This window comes from Sphaeramia orbicularis, chromosome 17 (assembly GCF_902148855.1).
Source record: "Sphaeramia orbicularis chromosome 17, fSphaOr1.1, whole genome shotgun sequence".
Taxonomy (NCBI): domain Eukaryota; kingdom Metazoa; phylum Chordata; class Actinopteri; order Kurtiformes; family Apogonidae; genus Sphaeramia; species Sphaeramia orbicularis.
Window position 1 is genome coordinate 8,704,168 of NC_043973.1, and position 26,614 is coordinate 8,730,781.

The window sequence follows — 26,614 nt, forward strand, 5'->3', positions numbered from 1 at the left end:
GCCTCCAAGGTGCGCGAGCAGCATACGTCCTACGTCATCATGAAACTGATCTATTCACTCGTTCACGAGTTCCAGGGGAGAGCCTGGAGGTGTATGTGAGCCGGCTGGTAGCTGGTACTGGTGTTTTTGCCTCTGAGTTGCGCGTGCATCACTGTTATTAGTAAACATTGAAACTCATCTATACTTCACTATTTCTGCCATTTAGCCATGGTGTCTGCTTGCTCTTTTGTGCAGTGGGTAATGCCTGATGTCTGATGTGGCCCAAACAGCACTGTGGTCAAAACAATTAAATTGCAAACCACCAGCTAAACAAAGAAACGGAACTCTACAAATACAAAGCTTAAAGCGTAAAGAAGAGCTGTGGATTTGAATGGTCATTCATGGTTCTGAGTGATAACTATTACATTATCACAGTGTTTGCAGAGATGGAGATGGGCACCAAAATAGGCATTTTACAGACTATCAGTATCAGCAGAGATTGGCACTAATGTTAGCCAGTGCCTAATATGTGTCTTCTTAACTGGGATTACTGACACAGAAGGAAAATACAATCTCAGAATCTAGGCTGTGTTTACTCATCAATAATCTTAGTCTTGTGTTAAGCTATTCACATCTATTATTCAAGTATTTATTCCTTAAACTTAGATGGTCAGTTCAGCTGGTTTCTAACAAAATGAAAGTTATTAATTTCAGATGTGTATAATATATTTTCAGTGAAAAATGTTCACTGGGAGATAACAGCTTTTCCTTGCTTCATTTGAAAAATGTACCCTAAAGGTTTTTGTCATTTTGATGTAATATTATTAGAAAATATAAAACATAGTAGTTTTAAAGTTGTTCAGGGCAGAAAGTCAGACAGAAAGTTTCACTGTACAGTATATTAATCTTAATGATAAACTTTGAAAATGTATTCCTACAGACAGCATCTCATCTTTAGTGTATATATACCCTTGTGGTGATTTGTATAATGTTTTGTAGGTCACACATCACATTATTAATATGATCAATGTGAGACAAAATATTATCAAAGAGAGAGCCTTATCCAGGGAGAAACAATTGATCTAAGTGCTCTGACTGAAGAAGAGGCAGAGACTTTATGACAGCAGGATGGCTTACAGTCAAATCTAAGTCTCAATATGCTTTAAGTCTGACAGGTAGACTCATTCTTCACACAAAGATATGCAGCCTCACAAAGAGCAGCTTTTTTCCCATTTGACAAATTCTCCACTTTCTCAAGCGAGTGAGCGTCAGCCTACGCAGCAGAGCAGAGAGTCTCACCAAACAGTTTCTGTGAGCATATGGTGGAATTTTTTTCATCCTCCCAAAAGTTTGCTGGATACAGAAGGGGTGGTGAATATTGTAGAGTGTTTAATCCTTTATACTTGTGGGGATTATGTTCCATTTGATATCAGATATGCATTAGTCAAATGGGTTTTGACTGCTTTTCCATCGCAGTCACGCATCCAAGTACACGTGTGCAGAGCCACACATGGACCAGTAATGCAGAGAAATATTCACATTTAGTAATGGAGAATGAATTTGCATTATTAATTGTGATAAAAACAAATGGGTGAAAAGGTTATTTCCTACTTATTATTGTCTTATTCACATAAAAAAAAGCAGACTCCTTTTTGGAGCCAGATTAAGATTCTGTTTGATGCTCTGTACCATAGTGATGCAGTATCATGCCAACAGAACAGATTAGTGTCTATTTGACCTGGATTGAAGGATTTTCTTTTCATATGTCACTGCCGATAAGGGTGATATAACGGAAGTGACATGCTCCAAGGGCAGCAGGATGGGATACTTTATGATTGTAGCATTGAAGGAAGATGCCACTGTCCATTTAAAAATCCAGATAGAAGTACCACAACACAAAGGAGTCTTATGCCTTATAGACGTTGTCCGATTTAACTGTAAAATGTGAAAAAGCAGCTAAATTTTAGTGCATTGTGATGAAATTAATTTAACTATTTTCTTGCGTGACTGATAATAAATATACCATCGGTGCAGAGGGTTTAAAGTGACCTGTGCAGGAGTGTGTATACATTTGCAGTCCTCTGATGTAGTGCATTAAAGATCACTCACAATGAAAAAAAATACAGGATAGTTTTACCTAAGTAATTGTGACCTCTGTATCTTATAATGAAGACGATGAGATCACCTGATTTAAAGCAGTCAACCAGCAGCATTAGGCTACTGCTACAAAAGTTATTATTGTGTCCTTTATTCTTACAGCTTTATTAAAAAAAAAAAAAAAAGTAAAATAAGGTCATGCAATTTCATAGCTGTAATCTGGCTGTACTGAAATTTGTGGCCTGTCAAGATGCTATGACATTAGAGGACCAGCCAAATAAAATGATGATGCTGTACAGATGTGTGTTGGCTTATGTTTTAAAACCGGAGCCATCAAAGGTCCAGTGTGTAAGATTAAACAGATTTAGAGAGATCTAATTACAGAAATGGAACGTAATATCCTTAATAATGCTTTCATTAGTGTGTAATCACCTAACAGTATTAATTTTTGTTACATTTGAATGAATGGATCACCTCAGTGGAGTTTTTTCATGTTTCATCTCCAAATGTATACAGTAGCTCAGACTTTTTATGATGTGAGGCACCCAGGGTTAAGGTGCATCACCACCTCTTATTATTTTATCATATTACCAGAGATAATGTCCTTTAAACTAGAAATTGCATATTGGAACAAAAAGTAACTGGTTGTAATAATAATGGGTAGAGGAGAACACTATAGACACTATGCATCTGTGTGCCTCGGTCACAGCTTGGATATTGGATTGCAACTTAAAAAGAAATAAAATAATAATATGAATCTGAGTGAACTATTACTTGAAGAATTAACAGTATTATTATTATTATTATTATTATTATTATTAGTAGTAGTAGTAGTAGTAGTAGTAGTAGTAGTAGTATTGCTATTATATGAAGTTTAGATTGGGAATTAAAGTAATTATTTAATGATTTCCTGTATGGTCTGATAAAATACTTAAGTTTATGAAAGAAAGTATAGCCTGTTATTGTCTAATACAGCCAATCAAGACATGGAGATGTAAACAGTCTATTTGTTTTTTGTTTTAAAATAGTTTTCTATAAACATTGCATTGTTAGTGTGTCCACAACACCGTAGTATATATGCCAGGCTTGTGAGTGGGGCTGTAACATTGCCACAGAAATACAAAAACACAGAAGAGCTGGAGCATGTGCATAAAACTTGTATGATTGTAAACAAACATAATTTGAAAAAAACAAACAAAAAATAAAAATCTGCCATTGTTGTTGATGTTGGTGGGGTTAGCACATGCAGAAAACATGCCTATGGGTTGTAAACATGGAAATGCAAAGGTGCCATGTTGAGATTTGTTGACTCTGGGAGCTGGTTTCAAAAATGAATGTGTTTGGGCTCACAAATGATGGATGAAATACCCATACGATTAAAAAAAATATTTTTGTGATTACTCCTAAACTGACTACACACATCCCTGTGGATGGCCCCTAAATGTTTCTTGATATGTTTACGTCACAGCTAAAATGACAACAGTTGATTGAAAGCAGTAAATATGTAAGATCTGCACGTGTGTTCTCGCTTGAAGTTTGTGTTGGTTTTGTGCTGGGAACCATCATGTTTGTGTACACCCATGACACACACATCTCTGTGAAGGCGCAGGTTGTTTTCTCTGTAAATTTTTACTCTAGTTTCTGAGTTCTTCAGTACCACTGTTGTGCACCTTCACAACAGCTGCACTGACCAGTATTAGCCTCTGATAACTTAGAAAATTGTGTGCAAATCTTATATACTGAACCTTTACAGGCCTGACAATTTAATACAACTAAAGCTATTGAAAGAATAGTTGTAAATTATACAGGGCTGCAAGTTGAAATTAATATAGCCTCATTATCTATGGTTTTGATAATTGTGTTTCAAATAATGTAGTTTGAAAAATTTCAGACACCTTAGAAATTTCCAATCAACCGACTGCTGTATACAATAACCTTGCCTGGATATAGTGCAATTGGAATGTGTTTGAGGCAAAATAATCAGAATTGTTTACAAAAAACGCATTCTTTTCAGAATGCATTTTAAAATTGTCAAACTTCTATTTAAGTCTACAGTGTAGACTTAAATGGAAGTTTGTAGACTCTACAGCCATGTGAATTTAACTAGATATAACAGAAAAGTTTTTTGTGAGATGATGAATAATGAGAAATATGTAACTGACGAACCATACCACTGACACACCATCTGAGAAGTGAAATGTAAATGAGATAGCTGGATTGTTTGTATTTGCGGAGTAAACACTTTCCAGTCGTTTCGTGTGGCTGCTCTGCTGTTGTTGGGAACACAGAAAATAAACCTCCTGCTGCTGCCAGAGCCTGGCTGATTAACTCTCTGCAAAGTGAGTGAATATTTAGAGGCTTTCTCCAGAGCAGAACATTAGTCACAGAAACTCCCCAGATTTTGTTGTTTTTAAAGACGTCTGGAGCTGAGAGTCAGCCCCTGAAACCCCTCTGGGTGCCACATTACAGCCGCGTGAGGCGACTGCCCCCTCTGCTGGGCTCGGCATGGAGCAGCAGGTTACGAACCTCTCTGATGAGTAATGAACTTGGCCGCCGTTTGTTCATTCATCCTACTGGAATATCAGCATCCATCCCCCGCACTCTGAATACAACATGTGGAGAGACATGCTCGCTGCTACTCCTCTGCATTAATTCAACCCTGTTTTAGTTATTAATGCAGTGAGATTAAACTTGGTGCAGAAAACAACAGAAAGGAAACAAAAAGTTCACTTACACCGACTTATGTGAAGAGTTCATGTATTAATTTAATCAAATATGCTCTATTAGTTTAAACCTATTTTATATGCAATAACAAATTGAACACTTATTAATGTTTTCACATTTCTTCCGGCAGTCAGCGGTCCTCTGGGTGAAATGTGGGAAGGGTGGGGGTAGGAGGGTTTGTGCGTGACTGCTCCTCACTACTGAAAAAAAAATTGCTTGTTATCTTGCACTTAGATGACTTCTGAAGCGAGACCTTGCTGGAAATATGACAGGAATGAACTGAAGTGTCTGGACCCACCCTCAATCTCTAGAGTGGTTCTTTGTTTATGCTCCTGTCTCATTGCCCCGGAGAACAACACAAAGGTTCAAAAGAGAGTGAGAAAAAGAAGAAAGAGAGAGAAAGTACTTGGTAAATATTTTCGTAAACCCCTTAATTGAAATTGGATTTTAACTGCTTGCTGGACCGTGGTGGCAAGTATCAGGTGCTAGGGAGGTAGAGTTTTTGCATTGCAAATGTAATTTTCAGTTTTTACGCAATTGCCCAGGAGGCACTCGAAAATAGCAACCAGATATGTTTTTTCATGAGCCATTTTCTTCAGGTTGAGCTTCTCATTATTCCAAAACCCATCGTGATTAGCTTTTGGGAATGAAATACAGTCTGATCCTGTTGTTTACTGAGCTGGAGCATTAGCAAATGCGCACATCTTTGTTGGAAATTGTATTCACTTCATGCCCAAATTGTGCCTGATGGAGGTGAAATGTTGATTGCACAATATATAGGGGGAATAAACAGCTAATTTGCTTTGAGGTTTCCATTCATCACACTAGTGGATGTGGCAGTGCTTGTTGATTATCCTGTAATTTACAAACACATTGCCTATGTGGTGTACATTATGTAGAGAAATTGTTGCAGTCACTGATAGAGAAAGAAGATGACAGGAAACTAGTTGATGCAAAGATGCATCGCAACATGCACATTTCATTCCAGGCAATAATTATGGGACCGGTAATCAGCACATCAACATTATGTTTTGTATAACTTTTGTAATGTATACTTATTACTTACTGATTTAATTATTTCAAAACAGATTTCTTTTTTAAAGGCTTGATATGGAAGGTTTTTGCATGCATGTAATTAGGTGTAGTTTGTGTTGGAGTCTGTTTTGTGCTATGAGCTGGTCTTTTGGTGACATTGTCAAAGTCCATTTCTAAGCTGAAGTCCATGTTCATGATGACAGCTTGTAAACTGATTTTTACTGAAATGATTTGGGTTGGCTTTTCCTTGAAAATAATTATATTCAATGTCTTGACCTTTTCCCAGCACAACACAGACTCCAAATAACTAAATAGGACACAAGCGTAAGCAAATACTGAACTTTTTCTTCCTTGTTTGCTCTAGTTAGAGACATACAACTTTCTTATTGGTTTAATTTATTTTCATAAGGGAACACTTTTTACACATGCAGCACTGCCATTAAAAATGGTATCAAGTTTGCATCACAGTTATATCTACTTTAGCCAAAAGCAGGAGAAAAAAATGAATTCCTGCTGTAGCGCTCAGTCCAAATCAAAAGGCTAAGTATAAAGCTGGATGATCTGATGCCATTTCACACAGCTATGACAAAGAGAAGCCACTTTTACCAAGCTTCTGTGTCAAGTCAGGGAGTAGAATAGTAGAGTCATATCTGACTGGATCTCAACAGTTAATGGTAATTACAAATGTCAGTAATGCACTGAAATCCCATACCTGCATGAAAACACCAGTGATTGGTCAATATCTCCCATCAATGGGATACATTTTGCACAGCTCGACTTTACAGAATGGGGTAGAATATTTACTTCATCACAGATCACGTGATTTACAATATGTTGGAATTTAAATTGATTTTTTTGTCCAGTGATGTCAAAAATGCTTGTTCTGCCACAAGAAGAGGATAATTTTAACTGAAAATAACAACAATACTCCGACTACTACTACTCCTCCAACTACTACTACTACTATTGCTACTACTACTACTACTACTACTACTACTAATAATAATAACAATAATAATATCACAATTAGAAACTATTTTTGTCTGATTTCTCAGAGCATTTTCAAAATAAAATGCCATATGTTGCAGATGCGCTGATAATTATTTGTGGAGTATTCATGTTCTTCACAAGTGAATCATGATCAAATTGGATTGTAAGGCCTATCAAAATCACACTTGTGATAGAAACAGAAATAGAAATACAAATCTATTTTCTGCTTATTTTCTGATGATGTCTATTGCTTCCAAATTATGTGGGGAAAGCACGTCTTGTCCACCTACTGAACATGCTATTGTTCAAGTTCTGACACTTCAATAAGGTCATTCCTACAAATGGGTGAAGAAGCCATCAATAACTTTGTGCTAGTTTTCCGACCTATATGTAATCTGGTCACACAGGCTCACTGCAGGAGAGGCCCTGTCATGGCTTGAGGAAAATTATAGCTCTCTCGTGTCTTGGGTCCCAATAATTCCACATGGTCTGTCTGTGGAGGGAGATCAATACCCCCAGAGTAGGTTTTAGCACCTTTAAAAATAGCCGCTTTAAAGCTTTTGGCTAGGATTTGTTAAATGAAACATCCTAGGGCTAGAGCCATAAATTGGCATTGGCCATCATTGTCTGATTTGATGGTCACAAACAAGGTCGTTGTACCTGTATATGGAGTCATATTCCTCAAGCGAAATGTTCTAACATTGACTGAGAGCTCTAACGTTGAAAGTTTATAGCCAGTCCCCTGCCGTTCTGCTGGTGTTAATGGTCCCTGTTTCAGTTGGAGCTCCACTACTTCCTTACTGTATACCAACAGGGAGCCTTTCAACTTATCTGTCAAATGGCTCAACAGGCTGACATCGAGCACCCTGATGGATGAAGGAGCAGGGAGAGGAGTTGGCAGTCTAACACCGCAGCTAGCTGAGGTTCACTAGCCTGCGATGCACCCACGCTGAGGCCAATCGCTTCCAGAATTTGACACATCATTTCCCCTGTGATTTGTGGCCAGATTGAGGTTGAAGGAGACAAGGAAATTTCTGTCCTCATGAGAACAGATGAATGTTGCTGCGCTGCAGAATGAGCTGAGGGTTGTTTCTTTTTTTACTTCCCAGGAACCTCTTTGCTTTAAAAGGGATTGGTTTCATGCTTCATAATGGACTCTTGATGACCGGCTATTAGAGACCATTTTCAGAAAAAGACCTGCCTTTCTGATTTTTTGAATGTCATAGAACTGACTGTCTATCCTTTTAGGAAAAATACTAAAATACTTATAGGGTAATGATAAGGCATTTCTCATTTGCCCCTCTTTGTGCTGTTTTATACAAGATTAAAGCTGAGACCCCTCTGTTTGTGATCAAAGATTGGTGGTAATGCCATGAAATGATGCGTGATGTAACATGCATGCAATTGGTAAAATGCAATAGTCTTGTCAGGGCAGCAAATGGTCACTGTCTTTTTCATCTCCACCCCTGCATATTTGATCTTGTCTCCAAGCAGTGATGCCTCCAGCGCTTCCCTTGGGACGTTTGATGTTGGAGATCAGAGCTTGTGGTGGTGCAAACACTTTGGCTGTGGGGGCTTCACCATTACCGCGTGCCACATCCAATCTTCTCACCATCAGATAACTTCAAAGACTCTATGAAACACCACCTTCCTAAAAGTCCAGAGTTTCCCACTGGTGTTGTCTGTTAGATTAGCTGCATGTTATTGAAGTTTCCTGGAGAAAAAAAAAAAAAAAACTGTTCTGACTCTTCTTAAATCTATCATCACCTTCAGCTCGTGGCAAGTCGTAGCACCTCACAGATTTCTTTTTCATCTCTGTCTGATTCTTTCTCTCTTCTGTGCATTGATCTCCTGCTCTGCCCTGCCAATAGCTTCTCCTCTGTGAGACCTTTCTGCGTCCTCCATCACTTATCCATTATTCATCAGCTCTTTCTGCTGAGCTGTAATACCTCTTAGCTCCAGACAATAATTTTGCTGTTTAGCAACATATTAAACAATGACACCCTGGCTGTTGCATTACTTGTAAAAATGCTGAGGCAGCAAAGGGAATCATAATTTATCCATGGATATAAAGAAAAATAAACAAAAAAACTGATGACAAGTTTTCAAATGTGTGCTACTTCAGCTTTTATGCAACTGTGATGGATCAGTCACATTAGAGAGAACAAAAAGTAGAAATTCTATGTAATGAATGGAGATTAAGTGTAAATCTCTGCAAATTAAGAGGAGGACTTCAGAGAGATCTTTTCATGCTCAGTACATCTGAAGTGAAGGGAAGAGGTTTATAAGTCATCTATGTTGAATCATAATGACTGTAAACTTGAGAAAAGTTGTCCTATAGATTAATGGTCACAGTGTCAAAACATCTTAAGGTGCCCTTATATGAAATGTCAGCTATCCATAAATAATAATAAAAAAAAAAAAGTTTTTACATTTTACATCCCACAAATTTTTTAATGAGAATTTGGTGTGTATTTTTCCAAGTGAAGAATGAATTTGCAATGTTTCATAATAAGAACAGGGCAAATAATAAATCTGATGTAGTGCTGGCAAAGAAACATTTATTAAATGTTTCAGAGGAGCATTGGGTTCATTACTCTGCATTTCTCTGTCTTGTTCCACAGAGGAAGTCATTGATCGCCACCAGTCTGATTGTGGTGGTGTCACTCTTCGTTGTGGTGGTGAACTACTCGGAGAAGCCTTATTTTCTCCTGCAGCCGGTATTTGGTCAGACATTCAGCAACCACTGGATGTTCTCCAAGCAGCCATACAAGGCCTTCAAACCTCACCTGGGCTACGTCAGCATCCCCAAGCAGGAGGTGAGAGTACTTGGACATAAACGCATGATCAGCAAAGTACTCAACTGAAACACTGAGAATTTCAGCCACAATACTACATTTTATATTGTCAATTCCTTCCTAATAGTTTTTTTTTTCTGCAGTGTTAAAATTTTATGAGCTGCTGTAATTTTAGTTTTAATATTTGTCCTTTATTTTCTCTTTTAATGCCTTTCATATCCATTCAAACCACTAAGCTGGAAATGACATTTAAGGTACAATGTGAGCATCAAAAAAATCTTCAAATTGGAAACTTAATTGTGTTATTCATTAACAGGGGATATAAAGTAGATAAAGTAGAGCCCGACTGATATGGGATTTTTGGGGCCGATGCCGATACCGATACTGGGGGCTAAAAAAAGCTGATATCCAATATATGATAACCGATATATTGGCCGATATATGAAATAAGAACACTGATCTACACAGGATATAATAATCTTATATTAGATAATTGTGGACAGGTGGAACAGTTGCATAAACAGTTGCATAAATCTTTGTTTATCTCACAAATATAATTTACACAACTTTCAAATGCAAACTATGCAATCACAAAAATAATTAGAGCAAAAAATATGACTTACCACAAAATTATGTTTTCCCTCACAAATTTTGATGTGTCTGCCTCGTGGCACTACAACTTCTTATGTGGACTAAGGACTAAACTGAGCATGTGCGGAGTGAATTAGGTGAGTCCTAAGTTGTTCCTGATTGGAGCAATTGCAAGAGTTACAACTGACCCATGTTACAACTGTCCCCGGTCTCCCCTACACTATTAACTCCCAGGCCTGCTGGCAGAATGAAACTGTGAGGTAGACAGGAAGTGCACGGACATGGGTGTGTGTGTGGGTGAATACTTCATAAGACGGGGGGGGGGTTTAGTGGTGCATCCTTGTCAGAGCGTGCGGTAGCGGTCCGTGGTCCGTGATTTTCCCCGGGGGGGGGGGGATAAGCAGTATAAGCAGCGCGCAAGCGGGGGGGGGTTGCTCCATGATTATGTGATTGCGTGTGGGGGGTGATAGCGTCATTGTCCGAGCAGGAGTGAAAGGAGCAGCGAGCAAAAGAATCTCCGCACAGCAAAAAAGTTAATGTATCGGCTACATATTGGCCGATGTTGATTAATTGGTGATACGCTATAATCGGCCTGATTAATCGGCCGGCCGATTAATTGGTCGGGCTCTAATATAAAGTATCCATTTTGATGTGTTATACTAATGTAAAAATGTATGCATAAATATACATGTAAATGAGCAACTCTATTAACATGTTATACTTTTTTGATCAATATTCACTGAAATATAAATGACGATCCCTTTGGAACAGTCTATGTCCCCCACTTCAATCACTTCAGTTATCCTTAAAAAAAAAAACTTATGAAAAGGAATCTAATTGGTGAAAATTTTTAGTGTCTCATACATTTTCCTAGTAATTTACTTTTAATTTTTAAGTATCCTATCTATGTACGCTCATTGTTCTTTTTTCTTTCTTATATTGTATTGATGACTGTATTTGGATTAGTGGGATTAGTTAGTTGGATTGATTTATATATGATTGCTTAATTGTTTTAAGTCATATTTGGCTTTAGTGTAATCTAGTCTAATGTAAAATTTTTTATCAACCTTTTGTATAGCTTAAAAAAAATAGTAAGCTTCATGTCAGCCATCGTAGACATTCAGAAAATCTCTTAAGTGGCATTTACAATCACATCTCTTCACACTTAAATAATGATAGTAGCGGTGACATCTCATTTTTTGACACATTTGTCATAATACTCTTGTGTCATAATTCAGTTACAGATAACCTTTTATTTTATGGAGCATTCATATTTTGTAGTGCAGTGTATCATTAACCTGCCATCATCCAGTTTCACCTTGATAATAAAGGTGTATTCCAATGTGCTCATGCAGAGGCAGCAGCTCCTTAAGGATTTTCTTAATTCATTATATGAGACTTTCTGTGATGGATCTGAAAATGCCTGATTGATGTCTCTTGTGAGCATTATTTCTTTGTAATTTCAAACACCCATGTCCGTGATCTTATTCTTCTGCCTTCAAACAGCTCTGTGCTGTAAATTCCCCGCACAATTTATGGAAATTGAAATATCAAAGCCTTTTAATTCCCACTACATTAAAATGTAAAAACTAAGCTATGTGTTTGTTGTTTGGGGAGACAGCTGCTGAAAGAGGAAATTGAATCGTACTGGCGGATATTGGGTAGTCACGCAGTAAAATCATATATTTCGCTTGGTGATTGGCATGCAGCACTTCCAGCTGACAGTCCGTTTTCACTTTCGCACGAGACACATCTAGATCTTGAACCACACTAGATGCATCGGTCCTTCATCAGAAGTGGATGCCTTATGTTCAGCAGGCTGATATTGGTAGATTAATGCTCAGCATCATCCCCTGCCACTGGAGAGTTTCATTCACACAACATGGGCCCAGAGGCAATTGCATTTTACACCAATCTCTACGTCTGCACCTCCCTCTGCCTCCAGACAAGCCTGGCTAAATCACTGGCCTTTCCTCATGGAGATTTATGCAAATCATACGAAAGACTGGCAGCTTCTGTAGAATTAGGCCTCTTTTCGTCTCAAATTCCCCCACTAGTGAGTTCTCAATAGCAAATTGAAAGAGGCAGTGATTGGCCTGAACATGAGCGTCAAAAGTGCTCTCCATGCCTCTGAAATCTCTGACAAAAGATTCACAGAATTGTGGAAGTCTGGTCAAGGTGATACCCTTGTGCTGACTGTCATAAGCAATCACATACAGAGTAAAAATCGTGCTGTACGAGCTGTCAGCTGCTGTTAAGCAATGCCTTAAGAAGCAGTAATATTTTTCCTGGACAGTAAGGCAATCTTACATGATCCACATTGAGGTGTCATTTGAGGTGTTATAAACCTCTAGCAAGCATGTATAATGCATAACCTGGCAGCATGGGAATGGCTTACCTTATTTTCATCATTTGATTGAGTCTGTCTCCAGGTGTGATAAATTGTTCCTGCTCTGCTTTTCTGGAGAAATAGAAAACATTTGTCTTGTGGCACTTTACATTCATGCTCCTGGTCTTTCACAGATGGAGACAGAAACTCAATATTTTCATTTAGACCTGAAAATGGTAAATTCAAGCCCTTAGAAAGATATGCAATGACCACCATGGATGGAAACTGCCTCTAGGTTGTGGAATGTATGTGGTGCATTTAAATTCCTCTGAAAAAAATTGCAATTCCATATACTTCATTCACTTTGTGTGTAGTTTAAGCAAGCTGTAGAATTAAACAAAACTACTTGACATCAAGTCATTACTTTAATGTTACTTTAATGCAATGTTCCATTTTGCTAGGGCTGTGATTTAAGGTATGTGTGCTAAGCATGTGCTAAGCAACAACAGTGTAATTAGTCATAATATGCATAGGCAATAAATTGGTGTAAATTGTATATCAAGGGAGATCATACATTGTTTCTAATACTTAAGCTTTGTTTAATTATATAATAGTTTTAGGGGCTAAAATGACACCTGATATGGAAAATCATAACATATCTTTATACACATACAAGGGAACTGTATTACATCAGAGCAGATAATAATAAGAAAGATCTTATTAAGCTAACTTATATTACTCATTTGTCTACTGTTTTTTGCATTTCAGCTTGTAATTTAAGTCAGTAATTGATTTTTTTAAAAAATTGCTTGATATTTGTATTTTTGTTAGTGCTGTGAAACGATTAAAATTTTTAATCAGATTAATCACAGGGTTGCTGTGGATTAATTTCGATTAATCACATTTAAATATCATTCATTTTTAATCTATATTAATCGCGTTTCATTTTGCATGAGCAAACAGACTCAAGGAAGAAGGGAATATATATGCACTTAACGTATTTATTAAACACCTTCAACAATTTCAACAAAACAACTTGAAACAACTGTTCTTTCTTGGGGTGTTTGTACTCATAGTTCCCATTCAGAGAGTGTCTTCCATCTTTATGGGTTGGTTCTGCTTCAGCCTTCTGCATTCACAGTATTCTACTTTTAGAGTTGTCTTGTTCCTGACGGACAGTTTAGTATCCAGGCCCCGGCATGAACGTTAAACTCCATACAGAACCATTTCAGTCTCACCTTACAAAGCCCTTAGTTTGGGACTGAAACAATGCTCCAAATAAACAGATTACCATGTCATACAGCTAGCCCTGCGGCTAGCGCAGAAGCATTTACTAAGTGTTTGACTGAGCTACCAACAGCCACTATAGTCAAATAGAATATTACATTACGTATGTAAAAGGAACAGAAGCATTCTATAACTGTGTAGAAGGAAGAGGGACAACTCCAGGTCTGTTTTCATTCTTTTTAACTCCCTTAGTTCTGTTCATCGGTTCAATGCAGAGGTTTACCTGTGTTTTAGTCTGTGGTCTTTCACTCCTGTAAATCAGTCCAATCTTGTTCGACCCGAACGGGGAAGCTGGAAATAGCATTTGGAAATAACCTATTTGGTGCTGATAATCTCATTTTAAATTGCGGACTACGATCAGGCATATATCTAAAAATAGGACCAATGGCCCTGTAGCTTACCGGCCAAATTAAAAGCTTTGGGAAATGTATCCAGATGCCATTTATTATCACCCAGTTCTGTGTATTTATTATATTACAGAAATAGCCCATGTTTTGGTCATATTCCAATCAGATCTGTAAAAAAATCAAATTCCAACTTGATATCATTGATACTTACTGATTTATTGTATCAATCCACTTCCTATCTCTTATAATGGGAAAATTTTTCAAAGTCACACCCAATCCAGAATCAGATCCGGATGGAAAAAATTTCAATACCTTGTGTTGACATCATCATAAAGAAGCTGTATACCAAGTCTGAAGTCAGTCAGAACTGTGGTTTCAGAAAAGCAGACGATTGAAATTTTTTTCCCCATAAGAGCCCATGTTAAATTTTCCGTAAGTTCCCGGATCCAGAAGAAGATCCTGATCAGCATGTGGCCATTATGTTTTGGTCATCTCCTTATCAGGGCGGTACTGTATAAATTTCAACTTCATATCATTTATATTTACTGAGTTATTGCATCGATCCACTTCCTATCTGTTATAATGGGGAAATTTTTCAAAGTCGCACCAAATCCAGAATCAGATCTGGATCCAAATAATTTCACTAACTTTTGTTGACATCATCATAAAGAAGCTGTATACCACGTTTGAAGTCAATCAGAACTGTAGTTTCAGAGAAGAAGACAAATGAAATTTTTGTGACAGACGACGGACAACGACAGATGACGGACGACGGACAACGATGACGACAGATGCCGCATGGTGACAATAGCTTACGGCCTGTCAGCCGGTAACCTAAAAATGAGACTTTTTTAAGATCACGCAGAAAGTCTGTACAGGACCTTGAACCATCCAACAATCAAGTCTACTTATATATCTTTATTTAGAAGGAGTTAACCTACATAATAAAAAAACAGTATTTATAGTATAACTTTATTTAATCATCATTAAGGCTGAATCCTACTTCACCCCTTGGCCCACCCCCTTACCCCTACCCCTCTGTTTTGCGCGTCCACATGAAGGGGTAGTGTTGTCCCAATTCTCAATTAGATGGAAGGGCTAAGGCGGAGGGCTGTATAGCCCTCGAAATGAACATTTTCCAGGACCACACTACGAACGGAGGGATAGGAGAAATGTCCCATAGTTCTGTTTGAATCATCGGTAAGATGGAGGTAAACACACCAAAAAAGTGCAGCAGTGTGATGAAAGAAACACACAAATGTACATATTTTCTTCATGAACAATATAATAATTTGATCAACCGTTTAATGCTGTTTCAATGTGTTATAGATCGCATTTCTGTGGTTTATAGTTGATAAGACGCAAAATGATGATCAAAGCCCATGCAACAGAGATGGTTACAACTACTGACAGCATGATGAATACTTTTAGAAACAAAGTATTTGCATGTGTTAATAGTGGCAACGATGACTGTTGATGATGTCCTGATGTCAGAACAGGTCGCAAAGGGTTGTACCTGTGGTGCCGAATTCTACTCCCTGCTGAAAACTGCATCACCAGCAGCTGCTGAAAACAGCTCCCCCTTCCTAAGTCAGCCATGAAGAGGACAAAGTGCACAAAATTCACGCTGTCCCACCAGAATAGCTCCAAATGTGAGCTGCTCAAGTAATTTCACTCCTTTAGCTTTGCAAGCTAATTCCGATGGGGGACGCAGTTTTCAGCAGTATCTGGTGCCACATTCTGCTCCCTGCCGAAAACTGCATCCTCAGCCACGGGTGATGTAATTTTTGGCAGTGTCTGTTTTTATTGTTATATAGTTTGTGTGTTGTGTATCTAAGATTTAACTTTAGAAAGTTTTACATACCTTACAGTTTGCACATTCTTTGATATTAAACATAAAAAAAAACATAACAGCAAGATCTTACAATATTGTTAATTATTTAATTGCTACACAGCTGTGATGGTGTTAAGAGGTTGAATAATTCACGATTAATTTCATACCCTACAGTCAGAAAGGAGAAAACGTTGTGACAGGATGAATTTGGTGCACATTGTCCTGTTCATGGCTGATTTAGGAAGGGGGAGCAGTTTTCAGCAGGGAGTACAATTTGACACAGCAGTCCCATTTCATAGGAGAATGTTTCAACACCTAACCCTTGCACCTCCATTTCAAGGGGTTGTGTCAAGTGCAAGGGTCAAGATGTAGGGGTAAGGGGGAGGGCTAAGGGGTGAATTGGGATTGGGCCTAAGTCTTCACTTGTTGTAGCTAGTGCAACAGTGACATCATAGAGTGTACAATATAAAATTTAAGTCATTTGTTATTTTTGGTTAATTGTTTTTTTTTTTTAAATTCCAACAGCATTTTTTTTTTCCCTCAATTATAATATGCATGTCTCCAGAGAAGCCAGGCAGCCACAGCTAATCAATGAATATTTTAATGCAATCACTTTAAATACCAGGAAGGAGTCTTACAAAGGGACTTGGCACATTAATGTAATGTAATTGTAATTGTAATTATTGCTTATTAATTAATCGTGTTTGGAGCATTTTAATGAGCGTCAAGGTTAAGTTCACACTCCAGTCCTATAATTTAATGATGGCCATGTCCCCCAGCATTAAGCCTGCTTTTTAAAATAACCCTCTTTATTTTTAACGCACTCATGCATTAAAATCAGAGGCTTTGCAGAGTAGATTTGGTGCTCAGAGAGTGCCAAAATTATAGGGATTATAAAAAGCGCACTCTGTGACTACTGCATGCTACATTTAAACAGCACCATCATAAACATGAAACTGAAGTATGAATCACAGTTGAGAGAAGGGCGAGACTGTAACATTTTATTGATTTGGCACCAGACTGCATTACAATCAACTAAATAATAATATTACAGTAGGAATTTTAATTTTGGGCACTAAGTTCATTGAAAGCTTCTGTGTAATTTTAATTGAAGTCTTGCAATATTCACTGCTGACTATTTATTTTTAAATTCCTGCACATGTTCATATGGTCTTTTTAATAAATTTTCTGGTTCTATAGTCCAAGGACAGAGCTCCGTTTGACACAGATCAGTGTTAATGTACTAATTCAGTTCCTAGTAAAATGCCTTGCTCAATGCCTCCTCGGTAGTAGGTCTAGCTCAGAAACTCATGTGTTTCACATTCATTTAACCAGTCAGTGTTCCCCACAGAATCCAGCCAATCTGTGTGTGCTGAGAGGCGTGATGGAGTTATAGCTGGGCTGAGGGGAACAGGTGATGATGGACGAGCCGTTGACAGCTCAAGGCTGCAATGATGTGTGTCTCAACCACCCAGGAAATGGGGAGCTACCAGCCTAGGTCCAGGGATCATTTCTTAACCTATGATTGAATCCAAACAGTGGAGAAAAAGCAATACATGTACTGTAGCTCTGCTGGCGTATTCCAAGCAAGAGTGATGTCTTATAAAAAATGTTTTCTAAGCAGTTGATATTTCTGCACAGTGACAGTGTGTGCTGAAAACTCAAATACTTGGAACAGTATTTACTGGATTGTCTTGTGGGATTTTGCATGCTAAAACTCTCTTGTTTGTTGATTAAATGCAAAACATGCAAGAGAGAGTTTCATGTACATGACATAAACAAATGGGCCAAAATGCAGCACAAATGCAATTTGTATTCAAACCAGTAACATTATAGTTATTCTCCATTAAGCAAATGATCAAATAGGGCTTAGTCATGACACAATGCTTTTACTCTTCTAAATTTCTCTTGCATTTATTCACTTAAGTAAGTTTAATCTCATCAAAACAAACCAAGCATATTAGCTTCAATTAGGTAAATCTCCCATTTCAGATTCAGAGAAGGCTCCTCTCCTCTCTTGGCAAAGCATAGCTAAGAGCAATTATTGAAGATTCATTACAAATCCACTTGCTCCAGTAAATTATAATAAGATATATAATAAATATATAGTAAGATAAATGACGCAACTTCTTTCATTCTGTGGTTTGCATGCTGCAGTAAGACTATGTTGTAACCTCTGAGGTCCCCATTCAATTAACTTAATCAATGTTAGTTCTGGGCACAGTTACATTAATCTTAGAAAATAAAAGAAACTTATAAAGGGCTTTAAACCTCTGATGAATACGTTTATAAATAATTCCCAGATGCATTTACTTGTTCAGATCACACAAGCTCCTTGCCAAAAAATCACTTTAACATTATTATGTTGCACATACTATATATATATATATATATATATATATATATATATATATATATATATATATATATATATATATATATATGTGTGTGTGTGTGTGTGTGTGTATGTATGTATGTATGTATATATATATATATATATATATATATATATATATATATATATATATAACATGATGTCATAAACAAAATCATGAGATGAAAATAAAACCAGGTGAAGTATAGCTTTTGAAGAACCACATGCATTATTTATGTTTATCTGCAAAACAGAAAAATACCACAAGGCATTGGTAAGACTTTAGCCCGACCTATTTAAAATGAATTAAGAGGTGTCTTGGACAGACAGACCCATAACTGTCAGATATTTGAGTGACAAGGGATTTGTGAATGCATTGGAGCGTGCAGTGGGGGATGCTGGGACATACAATTCTCATTGATTGTGACCCCCAGCCATGTTGTTGAGAAATAAACCAAGAAAGTAAAAACCTAGAGGGAATGCCAACCTATTGTTGTGTTATAATTGAGTTGTCTCCTTTCCTTCAGCCCCTGAAACTGCACTGCGAGCTCTGCAGTATTGTGTCCAGCTCTGGTCAGATGTTAGGCCAGGCTGCTGGCCTGCAGATTGACCGCTCACCCTGTATTTGGCGGATGAACAACGCACCAACCCGTGGCTTTGAACACGATGTGGGCTGGAGAACTACCCTGAGGGTCGTCTCACACACTAGTGTTCCCCTGTTGCTGCAGAAGCCTCAGTACTTCTTTGGCCAGGGCAACGACACAGTCTATGTCGTGTGGGGGCCACTACGAAACATGAGGAAGGATGGCAAGGGCATTGTCTACAACATGCTCCGACAGGCGGTGGAGAACTACCCCCACGCACGCATCTACGTCACAACAGAAGACAGGATGAACTACTGCGACATGGTCTTCAAGAAGGAGACAGGCAAAGACAGGTAAGTCAAACCACCGTCTTGTGTATTTATTGACCCCTGTTTTTGGCTCAGATTCACCACATTACAAAGCAGATCACCAATTTTTCACTCTGACAAATTTACCGCTCTATACTTTGACATTCACTGTTCTCCTCGCCGCTATAATATCGACCTTATCGATGCTGATGGTCAGCTCAATGTTCTGTGCCTTCCTTTTTCTCAAATACTCCTGCTCATGAGGTGTTATCAAAGTCAGTTACTTAACTTTTCCTCTGAAGAGGCTCTCCACGGCATTGCATGCTATTTTCTAAAGAGAAGCTTTTATGAGCAGCCTCAGAGGATTGCATTGCCTGGGTTATAGACATGAGATAAATGCTGGTCTGGGGGAAATATGGTTAATGAGGTAGCATCATTCTGGCAGTCTTTCTAAACACCTGAGTTGCAGCTGGACTGAGAGCGTATTGGCTCATTCTGACTTTGCAAAAATGGTAAATTATTCAAGCTGCAGAATAGGATAACCTAGGAAGTTAAGACAGTATTTGTTTTGCCAGGGTTATTATCAGGAGTCATTCAGGAACAACATACTCTCAATTGTTCTCTGTGAAACAAACCCCCATAAAGATACACAATTTTCTATCAGTTCCTGCAAAGAGAGTTACAGGTTAATGACTGTGGGACCCTTGGCATTGTGTAGGACGAACCTCATTTCTCAGACTGGCGTCCATTCATTTCCACAGAGCTCTACACCTCTGTCTGTCCAGCATGTCATCAAGACCTCTCTTAACTTCATAAGAGGATTAAAATGTTCAGTAATAGGCATAGAATCCATTCCATTTCAGCGCCATTGTCTTGTTTTATTCAGAATAGCAGGGTTAACACTGAAATTCATGTTGAACGTCCATGGTGAGCTTGGCTCAGCTGTTCTGAAGGCCCAAGAAGCACAGATAGAGATGTGGGATTAGGGATGGATGCTCAGGGAGAAGAATCTCATTACAGGACATAATCCTCCTGGGTGTGATGCGGCGCTTCAATCATTACTGATTGGTAACAGAGACTGAACTCGAGGTGTAACAATGGAACACATCTAATGAATATGTGATGAGGACCCACAGCCTTGTCTATATGTGTTCTTCCCTGTCTGTGTTATTGTTTGTGATTGTCTGAAACATTGCTGCACATATTCCAGTGGTGAGAGGAAATGCAGTGTCCAGGGTAACAGCCTTTTAAATTAGCTCAAGAGAGGGCGCTAACAATGTATAGTGTGTTTTAATATAATCAGGGAAGCAAAATGAGTCACTTCTACCTTAATCTGGAGTTTATTATTTATGATCATATACAAAACATCCCCCAAAATGTTGCTTGTGTACCTCTCTCAGCTGTGGCAACTTAATTTCTTTGATCTTTGAAATCTGCAACAGCATGAAAGAATACAAAAGAAAACCCATGATGTTATATTCTTCATTTAAGCATGTAAATTAGATGTTTCATGTCCATTGCAGAATAATGTCTAAAAATCCACTCACTGGAGCAGCTTGTCTGCCTTTTCTAGTAATTTCTTCATGCATTCACTGGTTTACTGTCAGCACCTGCTGCACGGTGCAGGGGATAATCATCAGTTCAGCGGAGATGGAACAGTGATCGAACTCAACTCTAATTATCCAGATTGCCACGAGCGGACAAGGAGATGCACCTCTACCAGCTTGCTGATCAGGCGGAACGCTTCACAGGCTGGCTGACTCCTCAGCTGACCGAATAACCATTTCCCATCCAGTAATTTAAAACCAGAAGTCAAGGGTCTGTGAGAGAGGAAGGCCAGTCATTTCTCGACTGATATGAGGAAATTAATCTTAAGATAAATCAGAGGTTGAAGGGCTCTGGAGCTTCATTTCTAACTGTTGTGTTCCTGAAAGACGGAGCACCTCCCACGCAGAAGTTGAGATCTATAAAACAAATTCAATGGGAGAACATGGACACCTGTACAGATCGCTGAGGGACATTTCAGAAACAGCCAGGCGGTGACATTGGTGAACCAGGTGAATTAAAACCAGACTGGAAAAATCAAAAGTGAGAGGACTCTTTATATGCATAATGATATCACTTCATATCATATTTAGAATTCAACTTTATCATTGGTGTTTAAGCCAATAGTGCTATTTGTTTTGAGTACATTTGAGTACATGTCACTTGTAAAACATATAATCTAACTCAAATCTCAAATTGAATTCCTCTCAATATTTCATCAGTGCTGTCTCACCATCTTATTACCTATCCCTGGAGTGCAGAGGAGAGGTGTCCGCTGTAGAGAGCGCTGCGGTTGAAATGCTAGAATGAGGTCAGGTTGTGATTCGTGGAAAATCTCGAGAATTTGACTTACCTTTCCCTGAATATACTATGGGAATTTTTTTAATGAAATTGCCATCATCAGTTGTAGACTATGGAGTGTCTATTTCACAATCACCATACGGCAGCTATTCTGATATATAATTTAGATCTCTGGAGACAGGGATGTTAGTGGGATAGATACAAGACTTTGACCCAGGGTAATGGGATTGGATTTCAAGACTTTGAAGCTCGCTGCTTTTGTAAATAATTATTTTTAGTTTTCAGCGGCAGTTTAGTCCATTTTAAATGATGCATTGACTTTGTTTTAGGAAATGATTCCTGTGTGAAATGATATTACCCGTGTGTGAGGAAGCCTATTCCCTCGGGCACAAGTCATATGACATATGGCTTCTCCAGTCACCTCACTCACACATCTTCACCAGCTACACATATTGACCGTACAAACTGACAGAGTCTGGAAAAATGCCAGTGACAGCACTCATACAGTCATTACACTTCCTATCATCATTATGAGTCCTTATCATAAAGTGGGCCAAATTCACCCTAACAAAAGTTTAGTAAATAAATGACATTCACCTATCAACCTTCCATTTTCAAATGACATCCTGGGGAGGGAGATTTCACTGATTGCCCAAATCATTTTGGCAAGTTGTGAAGCAATCAGCTTGATTGCTGTAAACAAACATATAAATACTGTGGTGACACTTGTACAAAGCACCGGCATTGCTAGAGTATGACATGGATAGAACCTTTGATTTTTATTCACCAGCAATCAGGAGAAAATGTAGGGAGTGGCTTAAGAGCCCGAGCTACAAGCCCACATTTCCAGGTGGACTGTTACTTATAAAGGGACCATTGCCTGCAGGTGTATCTGAAGGGTTTTATGAATATATGGTTAATTATTTTTTTTCTTTGCACAACATATTTGCACACTTCTGGACCACCTCAGTTTAGTAAGAGTAATTTTTTAGTTTCGTAAACCACGATCACTGTGGAGCAAACGGCCCTGGACTGGCTTCATAAAAAAGTCATAAGTAGATCCTCTTAAATTCATCTGCATATCAAACAGCCTTCTTTACTTTTATAGGATAAAAAAACATACACAGTTAATACGTGAGAGAAGTCAAGACAATGAAGGGTCTACAGCCTTGGATGTATATTCATTGACAGCCACTTCAACATTTGATTCATGTAAGAGCCCACTGCCGCTGCAGGTTGCACCGTCTGAGCCTCTCTGTTATCAGTGCTACCTCCTGAGCTGCAGTCGTTGACTGTCGGACTGTATCGCTACGGCCCTGTTAGCGGCTGTAGATAACACACCTTGCAACAACACAGGACTTAAATCACATTGTCACTTACTAGCACCGCCACCTGGGCCTGCGTGACCTGGGTCTCTGCTTCCCAGCCAGCTGCTCCATCATAGCAAGGTGTGTCCATTTGTGATTAGTGTGACATCTTACCACTGTTTCAGATAATGTTTGCATTTTCATTTATCCTAGTGAGTGCCTGTTCATTCACATTGTAAAATATGTTGTATCCATCCTCAGTCAGAATTCTTCAACGTTACACCCTCGTAAATCTTTTGATGTTTATTAATAGGCTCCTTACACCTGTAAAGGTACTAGGGTTGCAGTGGTACACTGCTTATCTATGTCTGTCAGACTTGTCAGTGACACATGTCCTATTTAATTTTATTGGATTGGGATATGTTCAGCTGATTTATTTTCACAGCAGAGACTTCTACACCTGGTTTAAATTGTAATAAGACTTCTAAGGGTCACAGTAACCACTAAAAACTACCATGAAACTGACATTTTCTGAGATTGAAGTATTGCCATGAAAACCTAATCCTGTTGCAGCCCTAAAAAGTACACTGTAGATTTCACACATTTCATCATTAGAGATGTTGTTGTTTTAGGTCTTTCATGTCTGAGGGTAGTAAAAGAAGAGGGGGTCGTAAAGGTTCCTCTACACTGCCTTTAATGGGTGAAACTGTGCCAATGATTGTTAATTTTTAATGCTGAATAATGGTATCTTTTTAGTCAATAACTTCTTCAGATTAACCTTAAAACTCGCCATCGTTGTGCTACATTTACAGCATGAAATGAGATTAACATTGTTTTTTTTTGTGTGTGCCGTTTTATATTGTCACGTCTACTTTGAAATTAGCTTCTGTGCAGAAATTCAAACTAAAATGGCAAGTGTGACAGTAAAATCTGAGAGGTGACATGTTTTTGAGGGATTATTTTTTGATGAAGACTTTGGTCTCTCACTGTAGTTGTCAGATGAGAGAAAGAGGAGTGTGATGAAAAGCTGTGGTAATATGAAAACCTCTGAAATAGGGATAAAATGTAGGACATGTGAGTGAGTTTTATGACTTGAGCAAAGAAAGATCTGTTTTTAGACTGGACGCAAATTAGGGACAATGAACTATAAGTCATAGGCATCACACAAACTGTTAAAAACACAAGTGTTGTCCTACACAGGGTGTTCTGATGCCGCAGGTTAACAGCAAACCGAGGTAAAAACAAAAAAATAGATGCTTCATCAGTAGTTCATCATCAGGGCTGAGTAATCATAGATGAACCTAATATCAGAGGCACCTCTCTTGTGGACCTTTAAATATGTGGTAAATTTTATTTTTAATCTGTTTTTATTGGCGCGAATGTCACAGCTTTGTAATCACACTTCGTAATCTTCAGCTGTCCACTTACTGAGTGTAAGCACCCCTGGCAGTTAGTGCTCGCTCATCCTAAAATATTAAGGGTTTAGAGTGAAATCAGTTGAGCGGCTTCACAGTGTTATAATCATGGTGTGTTCAATATTTGTGAATGTGAGTAAGTGGTGGGTCGTAGATCTGAGAGGCCTTTTGTGATGTTGGAAAAGCCTTGAGCTGCTCTATAGTGAACGAAGAGGAGAAGAAAAAGGGACAATCTTCCATGGAGATTTTTGGGTGATAAGAGGGTATTTTTCTGGTTCAGAACTGGCACATCCCTATGGAATAAAACTTGTGGATTGAAATACTCAAATAAAACCTATTGATATTCTGAATCCACATTCAATGTCTGTGGAGGAACTTTAGGTTTTACTCTTGACAAGCTAAATGTTTGAGATGTAACTATTTGGTTTCTGACTTTTTCTGAATTCTTGCACTGAATTCATGTATCTATCCTTGCAAAATACAGTAGGAGCAGCATTGTGATGTAGTGGTTACAATAAAGGTTGCAGAGTGGCTGCTACAGCATGTGGTTAGTTTTACTCATGGTGAAATGGAGATAAACAGGAACTTACTACATCTTTACATCTTGATAGAGCAGAGTTCTAAGTAAGTGCTGTTATGCAACTAATATAAAATGCAGCTCTCAGCCATTGTCAACATACTTTAAGAGCAAAAAATAAAAAGTAATTAAAAAAAACAAACAATATTAAATGGTATTTTTAGCAAAGGTTTACTGTGTAACACATTTTATACTAAATACTTCAGTTTGCTTTAAATAATGCAATGAAGGAAAGACAGCAATTACTAATATTAACATTATTAAAACTAAAACAGGATTGTATCTGAAACTAGTCACCACAGCGAGATCACCATTATTTGGTGCTGTTTAAATGTATAGTTAAGCTTATTATACCCCATGTAGTGCTCAGCCAGTCAGAATAGTTCTTTTTGAAGTTACTTGAGGCACTGATTTGGCATAAACTTCTTAATTCTTTCCATGCACCTGGTTAAAAACAGCTGGGTGAACAGAAATGTCATATCAGTTTATTCCCATCTTTTTTCCACCTTTAGAGATTGAACAGTGGTCTTTGAATGCATCTGCCATGATTTAAAGCTATACCTACCGATGTGGCATTTCTCACAGCACTTACTAAAAGTTTGAACATGAACAACCCGCCTCCCTCCAAAGCCCCGCCCGCTCATCCCAAGTCGTCAGAAATGGACGCATGGTCAGAGCCCCGTTCGGCACTATGTGACGCAGGGGGTACCCCTTCTTCCGCGTCGGATTTCGACGCGGAGGGCAGCCTGATAGAACTGCATGTAAATCCCTCAGTGTCACTGAGCTCTGACGCTCCCCTTCTCTTACCTGATACGCGTGATGGAAGCGGAGGTGGAAGTGGAGGTTCGGTCCACTTCAGCGTGTCCGTGGACCCCTCCCTCAGTAATCAGATCCATCATCCACCTGCCACGGCCCCTGTTCCATCAGTAGACCCTGAATGTAAGGGTCTGGTCTGTGCAGTACTGGGTCAGTGTCTTCAGCTGATGAGGTGCCCAGCACGCGCACTGTGAACGCGCGGCCTCCGCGAATTTTCCGTGGACATTTGAGGTTTCATAGTCCATACATTTATCATCCTACATAATCCTACATTGTGTGACACCAAGTACATGTACCTGAATCAGTACTGCGGTCATAAAAGCTGAGCTTTATGCAGACCTGTTTAGTCCAGTACACCAGACTTCCGGACTTTTATCTCCATCCTTCATTCATCAGACTCCTGTTTGTTCCCCTTAGTTGTTGTTTCTGTTCATAAATCCGTTTTTTCCCTTCCACATTTGCATTTGAGTTTTATCCAAACACATCCTAGACAGTAGACTGTGGTCAGTGACAGGAGGAGCAGCATGACTGAAGCGTCAGATTCAGAGGGACACATATCAGATGCGGAGCGCGATAATGGATCGGATGCTGGACGGCCGTAATGGATGATTGACAGGAGGCTCAGCCAGGTTCGACCAATTATTTTATTCGGACCGACTAAAATGATTGGTCAGACTTTTATCAGAACTATATGAGAATTAAACATTTTTGAGTTTCAAAACCTGGTGGATTTCTTTTATATTTTAGTTTGACACACGCTTATTAGGAGCATTTTAAGATGACAAAAGAAAAGTGTAAAAATGCCACATCATACGGTATAGCTTTAATAGCATTTAATTAACTTTAATGGATTGAATATACATTACTTTCCTGTTA

At 38.5% G+C, this 26,614-nt stretch overlaps 1 protein-coding gene across 2 annotated transcripts in view; it reads left to right on the forward strand.

Annotated features, from left to right (window-relative positions):
- st6galnac3 (ST6 (alpha-N-acetyl-neuraminyl-2,3-beta-galactosyl-1,3)-N-acetylgalactosaminide alpha-2,6-sialyltransferase 3) overlaps positions 1-26,614 on the forward strand; it is a 99,345-nt gene that overhangs the window by 29,941 nt on the left and 42,790 nt on the right. For both annotated transcript variants that reach the window (XM_030159584.1, XM_030159583.1), the window contains exons 2-3: positions 9,450-9,644; positions 18,913-19,322. In XM_030159584.1, the coding sequence (XP_030015444.1) occupies positions 9,450-9,644; positions 18,913-19,322 (605 nt within the window). The remainder of the gene's footprint in view (positions 1-9,449; positions 9,645-18,912; positions 19,323-26,614) is intronic.